This window comes from Sorex araneus, chromosome 1 (genome assembly GCF_027595985.1).
Source record: "Sorex araneus isolate mSorAra2 chromosome 1, mSorAra2.pri, whole genome shotgun sequence".
Lineage (NCBI taxonomy): Eukaryota > Metazoa > Chordata > Mammalia > Eulipotyphla > Soricidae > Sorex > Sorex araneus.
In genome coordinates this window covers 314,168,478-314,184,290 of record NC_073302.1, presented here as the reverse complement: position 1 = coordinate 314,184,290, position 15,813 = coordinate 314,168,478, and the positions used below count along the sequence as shown (strand labels likewise).

The following is a 15,813-nucleotide window of genomic DNA, read 5'->3' as shown; positions in this document are numbered from 1 at the left end:
AGTTATGTGGTTAGCTTAGGTTTAGATTGTGGATTCAGATACCTTCCCAAATTCTAAGCTCAGTCTCTTGCTGTTGTTTCACACTGAAATTGTCTGATCAACTGCATCTTCTTTTTCTGATTCCTTAATCTACGAACACTTTTAAGGGAGTCCATTCGATTTTATTGTTGAGTATAGGCTTTTTGTCTAAAGCCTAGATGTGTTTTCACTGCCCTACCCTATTAAAGTAACCCTATGGAAAGAAGGGTCAAAGAGAGCTCTTGATTACGGGCAAGAGTTTGGAGTCATTAAACATACAAAATAGGATAAGAGATTTATTTAGTAAAATAACTTTAATTTATTATTGTTTAAAAAATAATGGCACCACTTAATTGTTAACTTAGTACTTATTAAGTGAAATAACTTCATAAAACCTTATTGATTATCAGATCCTTTTAATTAGAAGTGGCTTGATAGGGAACTAAGGTGAATTACAAACTTTTACTTGCATTTAATTGTTCTCAGTGACTGGCATGATTTACCCTTGTATTTACATATTTACAGTTTACATATGTCATTCTCTAGTTATTATGAAGTACAGACACAAGTTGATTGTCAGACTTGCGATTGATTCCAAAGTTTTGGCAGCACAGACATTAGAAATAAAAATATTTAATAGATCTTAAAAAAATGAAATGATGGGGGCTGGAGTGATAGCACAGCAGGTAGGGTGTTTGCCTTGCACTCGGCCGACCCGGGTTCGATTCCCAGCATCCCATATGGTCCCCTGAGCTCTGCCAGGGGTAATTCCTGAGTGCAGAGCCAGGAGTGACCCCTGTGCATCACCAGGTGTGACCCAAAAAGCAAAAAAAAAAAAAAAAATTTTTTTTTAAATGAAATGATGGTACGGAGGAGGGAAGAGAATTAATTAACATTTTAACTGATGCTGCCTGTTTAGAGAAAGCTTGCTGTGAGGGGCTTTTTCCTTAGAGCACATATTTTCCTTTCCTTCCTTCCTTCCTTCCTTCCTTCCTTCCTGCCACACCTGGCAGTGCTCATGGATTACTCCTGGCTCTGCACTCAGGAATCACTCCTGGCAGACTCGGGACCATATGAGATGCGGGGATTGAACCCAGGTCGGCCATGTGCAAGGCAGGTGCCTTACCCACCCTACTGTCATCGCTCTGGTTCCTGTTTTTATTACTCCTGTCTTTCAAGGAGAATAGATCAATATAAGAAAGTAAAGAGACTATTTGAGTAGGATGGATTATAGAATTTCATTTTCTTTGATGTATATAAGTAGAGTTGTTTTTTCTCACTTACATGATTTAAAAGCAGAAAGAAATCAAACCTTCTTGTTATTAGTGGAAAATAGAGAATTTTGGGTAACTGTCAACATTTTTTTGTTTAATACTGAGATTTTGTTTTTGTGGTTTGGGGCTACACCTGGCATTGCTCAGGACTTATTCCTGACTGTGCTCAGGGGTCACTGCTGGTGGGATTCAGGGGACTATAAGGGATGCCAGGTAGAGAACCTGAATTGACATTTGCAAGGCAAGTGCCCCTACCTGCTGAACTTTTTCTCTCCAGCTCCTATACAGAGTTTTGAGAGGAGGAAAAATAACTACTTATAGACATTCAACAAACTTAGAACAGTAGTAGATAGGGGGAAAGGCAAACAGATAAGGAAGATTTTCTACAGTTGTAAAGATGCCGGGGCCAGAGCCATAGTACAGCAGGTAGAACATTCGCTTTGCATGCGGCCGACCTAGATTCTATCCCAGACCCTTCATATGCACATGGTCCCCTCAGCACTACCAGGAGTGATCCCTGAATGCAAAGCCAGAAATAAGCCCTGAGTATGGCAGGGCTTATTATTAAATTTGTGGACCCCCCCAAATTTAAAGATGCCAGTTGTCAATTTCTTAATTTTGTATTTTAATTAATATAACTTGTTAAATATTAGTTTTGGTGGATTAGCAAATGTGGAGATGTATTGCTCAAAAGAGTTTGGTGCCCATACAAGTTTATACCAAATATTAAGTTCCTTTACTGGAACTTTTCAGGTATGGAAACTTAGGAAGTATGGGTGTAATTGAACCTTAAGGTGAGGTAATAGAAAAGTTTTCCAAGCATATTTAAACATTCCCCACGTTTTAATTTTTTTTTTTTTTTGGTGGAGTAGAGGAGGCAGAACTTCTGGGACTAGTGTTTTGTAGAACAGATTTATACTGAATTAACTGATATTATTAATAGCTCAAAAGTAAACAGCAAATTGTTCTGTCTGTTTTGCATTACTTTTCTCCACTTACTAAAAATTATTATTTTGTTGTTGCTGTTTTGGGGCCATTGGGGCCTCCAATGCTGCACCATTGGAAAGGACGAGTAAAGAGAGGTTTCTGAAATATCAGGGCTAACGGAGACATTACTGAGATGTAATCTCAGGACGAATAAAGACGTTATTGAGACCATTTGAGAAATTTGACTATCAGTGGGAGGATGATGATGATGATGATGATGTTTTTGGGCCTGCAGTGCTCAGGGCTTATTCCTGACACCCAGCAGTGCTCAGGGCTTATTCCTGACACTTGGTCACTCCTAGTGGCCTTGGGGAACCACACGGTATACCGGGGAATGAACCCTGTCTGCTGCGAGCTAGGTAAGAGTCATGACGACTGTACTGTAGTCCAGTCCCACTTTGCTTGTGTATAGTGAAGTTTCAGGGCCATTTTGATTGAAAGGATAACTTGCTCCCTGTGTCTTGAGGACTTTTCTGTGTATCTCTGTATATGTGTGTATGGTGGGCCTCCCAAATGGTGCTCCTACTGGCGATTCTCGGCCAGCAGGTCCTTTGTTTCAGTGCAAAACCCAAGGATGTGCTGCTGCTCCGGCCCTGCCGTACCTGAGGACCATGTGGTGCAGGAATAAAGTGCAGGCACCCTAACCACTGCCGTGTCCCACCCCCTTATCTCTATTTTTAAGAATATAGAGAACTGGAGCGATAGTGCATCAGGTAGGCCATTTGCCTTGCATGTGGGTAACCAGGGTTCAGTTCCCAGCAATGTTGTCACCTGAACCTGCCAAGAGTGACCCCTGAGTGCAAAGGCAGGAGTAAGCCCTGAGCACTACCAGGTGTGCAGTGCCCCTTTTCCCCCCCAAAAAAGAGTATATTGTCTTTTAAAATGAGAAAACATAAGTAACATTACTGCCTTTCCTATTTTCTATTTCCCCCCTCCCTATCCCCCCCAAACCTGTTGTTTCAGGTAACTATTTTGTGATTGAAGTCTGGAGATTCAGACTGTTGTGACTCTAGGAAGTTCTTGAGGGACAAGTTAGGGTCATGTTAAAAGGCATTTTTTAATAGTTAAGTCAGCTTAACCTTGTCTGGGTTAACTGGAGAGGGAAATGCCCTAGGATGTGACCCGACTATCCTAAAGGCATTCTCTATGAGCTTACAGAATTTCAAGATAAAAACTTGAAAAGATTTTAGACATTCGTTAGCTGTATTTGCCCCAGTGTAGCTCAATTTATTGGCTCTTATAATAAAAGTAGCAACCAAAATTTCATTTTATAATTAAAATTAGTCTCATTTTTAACAACTTCTCATTGCGAGAGTTTATATTCATCATTCACTGTGATGTTATAGTAATAATTATAGAAATAATAATTGTTTACAGGCAGAGCAATAGTTCAAATGGGTAGGAAACTTGTGTTACACATGGCTGACCCAGGGTTTATCCCAGGCACCCCATATGGTACCCCAAGCCCTACCAGGTGTGATCCCTGAGCACAGAGCCAGGACTAAGCCTTGAGCACTGCCAGATGTGACCCCCCACCCAAAAAAGAAGTAACAATTGTTTAGAAAAATATAGAGTTAAGCATTATTTTGATCCCTTCACTGTGATCATATCATATCATTGATTTATTTTCAGATGAGGCTTTCTTCAGATTAATGAAAATTGGAAGTATTTCTGTTAGGTAGCTTTATTTTATGCATGATGCTTTTAATTCCAAATAATAGTAAAATTGAAAGAATTTTTGAAGTCTCCTCTTAGGCATTTTCTACTAAGTTCTCACAGCTGAAGTAGATTCACATATAGGTCCTATATTATGAAATATTAGAAATTAGAGAAATACTTTCTTCTAAGGAAAAAACGGGATGGAAATTAATTTCATAAGTTTTAGAGATAAGCATTTTTGGGGGGATACTTTGTAGTCATCTTTATTGTGAGGTTTGTAATTTTGAATTTTAATTTAAAAAGGAAAGCAGCTCACTAATAAGCCAGAGTAATAGTATAGTGAGTAGGGCACTTGCCTTGCATGTGGCCAACCCAGGTTTGATCCCTGGTACCCCATATGGTCCCCTGAGCCTCTCCAGGAGTGATGCCTGAGCACAGAGGCAGATTTCAGCCCCTAGTACCATGGATGTGACCCAAAACCCCTCTCCCAAGGGCCCCACCTTAAAATAGTATCATTATTCTTCAAAGTCAGTAGAATTTATACAACTGGGACCTGGGATTTTAAGTCATTTTTGTTTCTGTTTTTCTAAAGTTCATTGAAAGCATCCTTATGATTCATGTTTTTATTTTTCTTTCATTCTTTATCATTATGATTGGAACCTCTTTTAATTTTATTTCTCACAGTTATTAGCATAACATGATCTGTTTCAGGATTGTCTTGGGGATCATCACAAAGAAGAACATATTAGAACATCTCGAGCAACTAAAGCAGCACGTCGAACCCTTGGTGATTAGATATATCAGATCTCCTCATTAGACACCTTAGAAGTCAGGAGGCATGAAACTTGTGAACTGTTCAGTTTTCTCTTTCTCAGATATCTGCTGAACAAACAAACAAAATTCTACATGCTGCCAATCACATTTGTATCATAAAATGTCTGTAAAATAAATTCAGATATGTATAAACTTCCATTCAAAGAAAGTAAGCAAAACTTAACATCTCATCAAATCACTAGTTGCAATAAAGGAACTGTAAACAGTTTGGTAGTTGAATGAGTAAATATTATTGGATATTCTTAAAGTCCCACAGCACTCTGTCTACCTTAGTGGAAACATCAGTATCAGAAGCTGCCTGCCTGCCAGGTTAAAAATGCTTGTCCCTTTACCCAAATTCTTTTTCTTAATGTTCCCTTAATTTTGTGGTAGTCTGATTGTAAATCTAAGCCCGTTAATGTCTTTGGTTTGGGGGTCCACACTGGTGGTGCTTAGAGGCTACTCCCAGCATGTTGCTTAGGCCACTCTTGGCAGTGCTGGGGGGAACATGAAGTGCTGGGAACCAAAGCTGGGCCTCCCCCATACAAAGCATGTGCCCCAACCCTTATAGTCATCTGCTGGCCTCATAAATGATTTTAACGGAGCTTATTAGCAATGTTAGAATTGCTGTTAAATGGACCTTTTCACGGGCACACTAATCATAGCATAATGAGTACATATTTGTGATCATAGCTTTAGTCCTTTCTCTATACCCTGCATACCTTCAGAGTCAAGAATGAGTGTCCTGCCATTTCATCAGTGAATTGTACCTTTATTATGTGTGCGCCCCTTTTGTATGTTTCTGGAATATAAGCAACTTTTAGGGTCATCTGCATTTGTTTTCAGTGGTTTTATGGTTTCATAAATAAATACACATTTTGAATGATCTTACCTTATAATCCAAAAATTGTCTGGCGCTAACAATTAATGCCTGAAGTTATTTTGCCCTGCAGTTGTCATACCTGTATAAAACCTGTCCCAATTTGCTTAAGTACACAACTGAGTGTATAGTCCTGTTGTATGCTTATATTTCACAAGTGTTTCATGCATCCTTAAACAAAAAGCCAACTACTACTAACCAGAATAATAAGTAGCTGCTCATTTTGCTTTCTGCTTCACCTATAAAAATCGTTTAGGACTGATTTTTTATCTTTTAATGTAAATATTAACCACTAAGACTTTCACACAAGCACTATATCTTAACTTTTTTGGCTAAAGTCAAAAAAGGAAAACATTGATGACTGTACTAGAAATTTGTGGTTTCTTCTAGATTTATTCTGAAGTTTGGGATTGAAGTTCTGTAGTGACCATTTTATAGGCATTCAATATTCAATTGTATATGCTTTCTTAAAGATTCTGCATACAACTGGGCAATCCTTCAATTCTTTTTTCAAAGTTTATTTTCAGTTTAAAATAGTGGAATAGATTTAATCATCAGACATATTGCTGCTTTCTGATGTAAAAGGAACAAATTTTCCTTCTCAGATGGAATTGATGCCATTTCTTGTTCATATGTCCTCCCCCATTCCATTCTTTTTTTGTTCGCATACATCATTCAACATAACTCTGCTTCAATGAGCCCGGATTCCTAAAGGTCTCAGAAAGGATATTGTACTAGTAGTGACCATAATATATTTTTATATCAAAGGATGGTTGCTGGATAATTAAATTATCTTTCACAATAAAATGTTTTGAAAATATAAAATCAGGCTGCTTGCTTTGCTCTATTCCTGTCAACAAAAGGGATTTAGCTATAGCTTTGGCCTTTTTCTCCCCTCTTCCCTTTTATTTTAATAGAGTCTTCTGTTTATCCCTTTCAGACGCCTCCTTGGCATTATAACAAAAAAAGATATCCTCCGTCATATGGCCCAGACGGCAAACCAAGACCCCGCTTCAATAATGTTCAACTGAAGCCCATAGATGAGGAGAGAGAGGAAACAGAAGAGGAAGTTCATTTGTTGAATAACTCAACTCTTTAACCTGAGGGAGTCGTCTGCTTTTTTTTCTCCTTAAAAAAAAGAAAAGGGAAATACATAAAAGCCGGGCTTTTGCAACATGGTTTGCAAATAACGCTGGTGGAACGGAGGAATTGTTTTGGGGAGGGGAAAGGAGAGAGAAGGAAATGAGTGAGGGATTTCCCCGCCTAACTGTGAGCAGCAAATCACCAACTGTTCTGCGCTGGATGCTTTCAGCTGAGGATGTGCTTAATAGTGGACACCGGCCGCCGGCGCCCCGGAGCACCCAGTCTGTTACTCCATCGTTGCAAAGACACATTTTCAGTCCCTGTTTCTGGAGGGATTACTTTGAATTGAGCCATCTCTAAGACTGCAAGGTCTTGGCACCCCCCCACCCCCATCCCTGTCCCCCTACGTCCCGCTCCTTTTTTTAAATCAAAACTTTTCAGTTTGATTCATGAATTAAAAGTTAAACATTACTGTATACATTCCAGAAGAGCTTCTCTGCCCCACTCCCCTCTCCCTGGCAGAAACAAAGCCTCTTTAAATTGGTGTACCCTTGGAAGCAGTCCTTTCTCATATTGAGATGTACTGTGATTTTACTGAGGTTTCATCACAAGAAGGGAGTGTTTCTTGTGCCATTAATATTAACCATGTAGTTTGTTCCGTCACTGAATGCTTGGAGCACTCATCACATGCGACTTGAAGGCTGCTCAGACAGGTAACATCTTGAATGACGAGTGAAATCTCTCAGCTTGTATGCGGTGTGGTTCTGAGTCAACCACCATGCTTGATTTATAAGGATAAAGTTTTCTTTTTGTTTTTTCGTTTTGTTTTGTTTTTTCCTCAGACTTTATAGATAATGTTGATCTGATCTTAAGCAAATTTTGTAGTCCTAAAACCACTACGATACACAAATGCTGTTCAGCATAAGGAAATGACGCTGCTGCTTTAACAGAAAGAGAAAGAAGTATTCTGTTTAGCTGTGTCTGGTATTAACTGCATGTTTAAACACTGGAATTTCTTTTCTTGAAATTAGGTCAGTCTTTTTTTCCCTTAAAATATCACTGCTGACACTGAAGAAGAAATGTAATTCATAACTTGCACTAAATGTAAATTTTGTTTCGTAAAAATTTACCATTCTTATTTATATTTTTATGGATTAAAATTTATAAAATACAGATCAGTTAATATCGCATTTAAATAATTTTACCTTTTTAATGTGATTTTTATAGACTAATTCAGACTTAAAAAGATGGAGATAAGAAACAAAGTTTACAATGGGAACAAGGGTTTAAGAAGTTGTGGTTATTTCTCTATAATCTGGTGTGTACATAAACCTTTTACTGATCTTTCACTGCCATCCCCTGGATTGTGTCTTCTGACTTGTCCATTTTGACCCATTAACTGGAAAGCTGACACACTCAACCACTTTGCAGATTAAGTTAAAAGTTGTGGAAAACATGAAAACAAACACAAACAATAAAATTGCATAGGTATTAATTACAATTTTAATTTTCAACGTAACTTTTGAATCTTTGGGTAGGTCATATCCACAGTGTTCAATTTACATTTTGAATTATTTACAATGCACATTTTTCCAGGATGATACTGAAATGTCCTATGGGTTGTGTTTGGAATTTTTGTTTTGGGAAATGTCTCTCTTATCATGATTTTAATTCACTCTCAGCAAAGGCAGTTTTCTCAAAGAATTGACCGAAAAATTCTGTGATAATGCATTTTTGGTAGGAAAATGAATTTTGCAGACTTTTTTTGAAATAACTGGTATGAGCTGTTTTTACAATTTAAAAGTGATCCTTCTCTTCCTAGTTCTTAATAATATACCTGTAAGATTGTAAGATCACATAAGATCTGTAAGATCTTGATTTATAAGACCATGAAGCCATATTTGAACAATTGAAAGCTAAGCAAAGTTTTAGGGATCTCAAGAAACTTTCGTGGTTGTGCTATGTGTCTAAAGTTAGACTTCCTCCTTTTGACTAAGTTTTCTTAATAGCCCCTTCAAAGTTAATTTGACCATCAGAGTGAAATAATTTCTAAATGATAATTCTGGACATACTAGTGCCAGTGTGTTTTTGCAGTGTGCAAGGCCCTGCGAAAGCATGAACTCCTCAGTATTGGCTATGGAATTAGTTCAGTGCTCGCCCTGGATTATAAGCCTTCAAAGGAGCAATCAGTCTCTACAGACAACTTTGAACATTAAAACTCACATAGATTTTATTTTCCATGTTTTTTTTTATTTTAAGTCATTCTTTCCTTGCCATTCCTGCTTAACAGGACTAATATTTAAGGGTGGATATTAATTTTTTTCTGAGTATATTTTTGTCCTTCATTTTACTGCTTGAAATACTGGGAAAGTGCCGTATTTCAAATGCAGTTTTCTTCTTTGGTTTTACAATCTGTTCCACTTTCACTTTTGATATGTTGAGGTATGTCTGCTTTTCAACCAAATGATGAAAATAGTGGAGGTTGTAAAATAAGTGTGCCTGGGCTAATTGGCAAATTGATTGACCATCCTAAGTGGAGCGCCTTATTGGAGTACCCTTTTTGAGAAGGTATGATGAGAATGGGCATGGGTGTCAGCATCTCTTACTAATCCTTGTTTTCAGTTTTGATTCATGAAGAATGCTTAGTTTGTTACAATCTGTGATGTTGCCTAGAGCTGTATTTATCTGTTTTTATTTATACTAGTGTAGTAAAGCTGCATTTCATTACAGTAAAAATGATTACTGTAATGAGTTTAATCAGAAAATCTATTAAAATCTATATGACAACGTGTGGTTTGTCCTTTGATTATAGCTGCAACATTCCTCCCACTTTCCTGCTGCTCTGTGCAGTGCAGACCAGTATGCCTAGCAGGTGCAGGCTCCCAGCAGGTGAGAAACACGATCTCTCAGGTCACCATGCTGTTTCTATACTTTGTAAGCAAGAAACAACAACAACAACAACAAAATAGATGCTGGATTGGACAGTGGGATCAACATGCTATTAGTATTATTGAGCCCCATCTGCCAGTGAAAAGTGCAAGTCTGCAGAACGATTTTACTTCAGTTTACTTTCAGAAACATGTTTTAAAACTAAGTTTGTAAATGATTCTTTAAATTGCCTTGTTTAGAAAATCCATGTTAAAAAAATTGCCTTGGAAATTAGAACTGCCTAAAAGGATGGTAAGAGTTGAATTGTTAAAAGGTTCCAGTAGTCTTCTAATACCAAACTTTGACAAAAAAGCAAAACAGTTTACAAAGTCCAGGGTAGATATTTGTTCTTAAGAAAAAAAAATCATTCACTATTTATTGAACATGAACTAAGTACCAGGTACTATTCTGTGTTCTTGATACTTACACTTTAGTAAAGGGGGCCAATATATATAAGAGATATATATCATAGTGAATACCACAAATTTTGCAAAAACTTAATGGTTCTACTGTACACTGTTACAGGCATATATGAAACAACATTTTGCAAAAAATTAATGGTTCTACTGTTACAGGCATATATGTACACTGTTACAGGCATATATGAAATAAGCCAAAATTCCCATTATAACAGAGAAAAATAAATGGAAATAATGGAAAGGATAGTAATTTAATAACATGATTAAGGGAAGGCTTCAGGGATAAGATTTCATCTGAGCAGAAACCCAAAGAAAGGAAGGAATGATATAGTATCTGTGAGACGAATTTCCAGCAGGAGGAAATACTATATGCATACATCCCAAGGTAGAATACTCCAGGATGATCAGATACAGAGCCCCACATAAGTAGGTTACTGGCCAGAGGATGAAAGGAGAATAAGATGAATAAAGTTGAGGTATGAAAATTTGGCTTTTATTCTTAGTAAAACAGGGAGCCAGTGAAGCTTTAAAAGTGACATGATCTAACAGCATTTCTCTGGCAGCTGGTTTTTTTGGACAGAGAGTACAAGAGGGCAAGGAGAGCAGCAGGAAGTTCATTGAGGCTTTAAAATCTCCAGGTGGGCATGACAGAGATTTGACCCTGTCTGAAGTTGGTGGAAGTATCTGAAGTAGTTGGATTTTGATGTCGGGGTCACACTTGGGGCTTCCCATATGCTAGCCATATGCTCTGCCAGGCCTGGATTCTAGCTATTTCAGAGGTGGATCACTCGGGTTTTGCTAATGAACTTGGTGTGTTAGGAGTAAAGCATTCGTAAGAGAATTTTGGTTGGAGAAACCAGAACAGGATGGCCCCTGAGTTAGGGAAGACTTCAAGAAAAAAAATTTGAGATGTGTACAAAGAAGTGTTGGTCTTAAGAGAGTCTAAATGGGTTAGTCAAGTAGGCAGTTGTACATAGGACTGGAGTTCAGTCTTTGTTTTGATTTGTGGGTGGGAGAAGGACAGGGATTACTCCTGGTGGGATTCGTGAGACATGGATTGAAGTTGGCGTGGCCATGTGCAAGCAAACACCTTACCTGCTCTACAGTCACTCCAGCTCTGAGGCTTGAGTTCAGGACAAAGGTCCCACTTGAGTTATCTAAATACATCTAATATCATTATCCCAGGTATTACCCTGGGATAGGATGACATAACTTTGGAACTAGATGAACAAGAAAGGACCTGATATTTGTGTATGTTCAGATGTAAGGTAATGAGGACAGCAATAGAGGGCTGAGGGAGGGGGGGATAGCTCATGAAGATCTAGTTTCTTGGAGAGACAGTATAGAGTTTAAGCAGTTGCCTTATATCCAGCCAACTCCAGTTTGATGTGTAGCAGGGCATATAGTCCCCTGAGCTCTTCCAGGAGGGATCCCGAGCACAGGGCCAGGAGTAAGCCCTGAGCATCACAAGATACAATCCAAAAACAAAAGACCTGTTTTTTTAAATGGTGGGACATGGCCCCAAACATGGTGGGAAATCTAGGTTCTCACAAAATACACAGTATTACAAATGTATGAATATGCAGCAACCAACAATTAAAAAAAAAATCAACCGATAGTGACTTCAAGATGTTTCAGCAAGCACTTGTCTGTTGCATTTCTGGGGCAAGAAGTGGGTCATAGTGGAAAGAGTTTAAGAAGCCCAGGACTAGAGCATAAACAGAAGTTCAGAATATCAAATACCCATATCAATACCAGAATTCAAAGGAATTAGTAATTTGGACAGTTGATAATGAAGTCAGTGAAGTTTGGGCTAATGCAAGCTCATACAGATAGCCATACATACAGAGTTCAAGGATATTCCTTTGTAGATAGAGCCTATATTATTTTCTTGGATTATACCAGCATTTCAAAAAAAAAAATTGGGCACATTATTCTACATGTTTTGATAGATTATAGAGGGACCCAGCTGGTAAGTTCCAGGAAGTAAATTGAGCTACATTTGAGTTGTATGATTATTTCTGTTAAAGTCTCGTTGGGTCAGAGTGCTCTTCCTGGCAGAGTTGAGGTACTTAAAATGTGCTCACGATGAAAGCTACTTAAGTCAGTATCCAGTTCACTGGGTTTCACTGGACTAGGTTTCAGTGTCCTTTAATGAAGAAGAAAGGGAAGGAGGGCTTGATATCCTCTAAGTGGGCTCTTATGGAAAATGTTCATTTCTTGGCAGGCCAGAACCTACTGAAACACATTGCTGTGCTAGCCTGTGACTCGGCTAGGTTGAGTTTGAGTCTGTTGTATTTTGGAGGACATAAGGCAGTGCTCAGGGCTGCTCCCGGTGTTTGGGGAACCATGTGATGCTGGAACACAGGTTTCTTGCATAAAAAGCATGTGCTTAGCCTTTTGAGCTCTCTCACTAGCCCAGAAATTTATGTTTCACATGACTTTTGGCACTTACTGGCCTTACTGGAAGCCTCTTACAACCACAGTCAGTTATACCTTCCACTTAACATCGGCGTCTAAATCCTATCTTGGCTGATACACCACACTTTCTGCAGATACAAAGTGTAGGTTTGTGGAATGAAGGAGAATTTGGTTATTTTTTGTTTACTTGTCATTTGTTCCTTGATAAGACATCCTGTTAAAATCCATGTTACAGGTCACAGGATGACATGGTCCAAAAATATCTTAAAAACTATTTACTTGAGGGGCTGGAGCGATAGCACGGCGGGTAGGGCGTTTGCCTTGCACGCGGCTGACCCGGGTTCGGTTCCCAGCATCCTATATGGTCCCCTGAGCATTGCCAGGAGTAATTTCTGAGTGCATGAGCCAGGAGTAACCCCTATGCATCGCCAGGTGTGACCCAAAATAAGCGAAAAAAAAAATATTTACTTGAGACTTGGATTTAAAAAGCGGATATAATTTAAGAAGAAATCTAGTATTTCTGGCCAAGCAGGTCGGCATTATTATTATTATTATTATTATTATTATTATTTTTGCTTTTTTGGGTCACACCCAAAAATGCTCAGGTATTACTCCGGGATCTACACTCAGGAATTACTCCTGGTGGTGCTTGGGGGACCATATGGAATGCCGGGGATTTAACCAGAGTCAGCCCTGTGAAAGGCAAACACCCTACCTGCTATACTATTGCTCCGGCCCCCAGGCCGTTTTAATATACTTGAGTAATTGAAAAGATACTTGTGTTAACTACTTTTAAGTATTGCCTCCAATACTAAACACCTATGAGGGGCTAACGGCTCAGAGGATGGAAGCCCAGGCTTTACATTCAGGAGACATAAGTTCAAGCAAACACAGTCCTGAGCATGGCTGGGAGTGGCCCAAATGCTGGTCGTGTGGACCCCCCAAACAGAAAGATACACCTTAGAAATGAGAGAAGACCGAAGAAGCATTTCAGGGACTACAGAAATGTTCGATTATTTCAGACCACTGTGATCTGGTAGGTATGAGCTATTTAATATTTTGATGTAAGCCAGATAAAAGTCCAGATACCTGCCTGCCTGTAGATGTAACTGATGTAATGAAAACCTGACAGTTCCTGAAAGAACTATACTGCAATGAAAGGGAAGATAAAGATATTTTTAGTTTAATTTGGCTGTGATATAAAATGTCTCCTTTGGAAGCTGCCTCCCAAGGCAGTGTGGGATATGGGAAGAAAAATAACAAATACAAGACACAGGCCATCTCGGAGGGATTTTTTGTCATCAGGAGACAATTCTGTTGTCTGAGATGAGTCTGTTTTGGCAGTAGTGGGAATCAAACCCAGGGTTTCACACATGCAAGGCAGATGCTCTACCCTGAGGTCCAACCCCAGCCAGAAGAACATTTATTCATGGGTGTCTCAGCAAAAGTGTCTCAGCTCTTGCTATGTGTGATTTTATGTGAGGAGTGTATGATGGGTCATTTTAAAGGTTCTGTGTTTTTTGAGGGACGGTATCTACTCAGTATATACTATTAAAAAGCTCACAGCCTAACGGGGGTGATGAGACATGCTGCTCATCACATTTAAGTTCATGAACAGGTATTTTAATAATAGATGCATACCTTATGTCACAAAAAGTATCTCAAATCTGTTTAGTCAGACTGCTAACTTTGGAAACGTAAATTTTTTTTTTGGGGGGGCGGTAAAAAGACAGTTAACAAAATATATTAAAGATGATCTTGTTTAACATAAGGCTTTTCTACCTTGATCTTCATAGAAAGGGCTAATTTACAAAAAAGAATCTAATAAAATATATGAAACCAGATGATTTTTTTTTCCTTTTTGGGCCACAGCCAGTGATGCTCAGGGGTTACTCCTGGCTTTGCATTCAGGAATCACTCCTGGTGGTGCTCAGGGGACCATATGGGTCAGCCGCGTGCAAGGCAAACGCCCTATCCGCTGTGCTATCACTCCAGCCCCCAGATGATCTGTTTTAATATAAGGTTTTTCTACCTTGATCTTCATAGGAAGGATTAATTTACAGGCCATTTCACCTAATCAACAAACATTTCAAAAAGGACTTTTGGCCAGCAGTTTTAAGGAAAAACTGAATCTGGTAGAACAGCTATCCACAATCTAGTAGAAATCTGGTAAGATAATTTGCAATGATTGCTTTCAAATGCAAATGAATGGCTTACTGATTTCTACACTACAATAAATACAATAAATCCTTTGTTGTATTTATTGGAAAATACAGATAAGTCAAAGGACGATTGTTTGTAAATCTAGATCTCCTGGGATAACTGGAGGGAAACATAAATACCAGGAAATGGAACTTAAAATTCACGCTCAGACAGCCTGGGCTCTAAGAGCCAGGAGGCTGGCTTCCGGGAAACCAATCCTCCAGGTTACAGATAATAACTCAAGCATCAGAAGAAATGAATCCCTCACTGCCATGTGTGAAATACTGAAACAGAACTCCCTGGCCTAAGACAGTGACTTCCTGTGACATGTCAGAGGATGACTTTCGGGGGCCTTCCAAAATGTGACTCCGGCATCACCACTGAGAGGGCTGAACTGATATTTACTTGGACATGAAAGAAAACTGGGCCAGAGGAGCTTTGTCGGAGTTTTTAGTAAATGTTTCTGATTTATTTTTTTGATTTACTTAAAAACAAAACACATGTTTAATACGAAATACTTTAAAATATTGTACATCAAAGAAACCAGTTCTCACTCATGCTGCAAGTTGGTCTATGTTCTCTTTACTCCTGTTTGCCAGATGATCTTCAATAATTTCGGCAAAGAGATTCCTCTTCAACAGATTATATGCAAGTGGTAAAAGCTGGCCAGCAACTTTATGAAAATACTAGAAAAAAAAACATTAAGCAGAGACATAATATATCTTAGCAAGTGGCAGAGAGCATACTGAAAAAGCACTGAACAAAACACATCCCCTTAGCAATAGTTTTAGTTAATTTTGGTACAGGCATCAAGCATTTTGTCTAGCAATCTTTAAGGATTTATCTTGGGAAGAAAATTCAGTTAAAATCGAAAGCTTCTGGGCCAAAGCAGTAACACATTGGGTAGGGCACTTGCCCTGTACACTACCAACCCAGGTTTGATCCCTAGCACCCCATGTGCCCCTGAGCCCCATGAAGAGTAATTCCGGAGTGCAATGGCAGGAACAAGCCTTGAGCACCATGCAGTGTGTGTGCCCTCCTCACCCCCCCCCCACAAAAAAAAGCTGCTCTGTGACCTTAGTAAGGTTTATCACCCCACTTTTTTTTTTTTTTTACTCCAAACTATACA

The 15,813-nt window shown here is 38.8% G+C and overlaps 2 protein-coding genes across 6 annotated transcripts in view; one reads left to right on the top strand and one right to left on the bottom strand.

The window, feature by feature from the left end:
• CLCN3 (chloride voltage-gated channel 3) overlaps positions 1-9,503 on the top strand; it is an 87,051-nt gene extending 77,548 nt beyond the window's left edge. For 3 of the 5 annotated variants that reach the window (XM_055123702.1, XM_004610375.2, XM_004610376.2), the window contains 2 exons: positions 4,650-4,725; positions 6,572-9,503. In XM_055123702.1, the coding sequence (XP_054979677.1) occupies positions 4,650-4,725; positions 6,572-6,730 (235 nt within the window). In that variant the 3' untranslated portion in view covers positions 6,731-9,503. The remainder of the gene's footprint in view (positions 1-4,649; positions 4,726-6,571) is intronic. The other 2 variants (XM_004610377.3, XM_004610378.2) reach the window with 1 other exon arrangement.
• LOC101544090 (histone PARylation factor 1) overlaps positions 8,200-15,813 on the bottom strand; it is a 26,453-nt gene continuing 18,839 nt past the window's right edge. Inside the window, exon 8 of the mRNA XM_004610380.2 lies at positions 8,200-15,370. Within this exon, the coding sequence (XP_004610437.2) occupies positions 15,239-15,370 (132 nt within the window). The 3' untranslated portion in view covers positions 8,200-15,238. The remainder of the gene's footprint in view (positions 15,371-15,813) is intronic.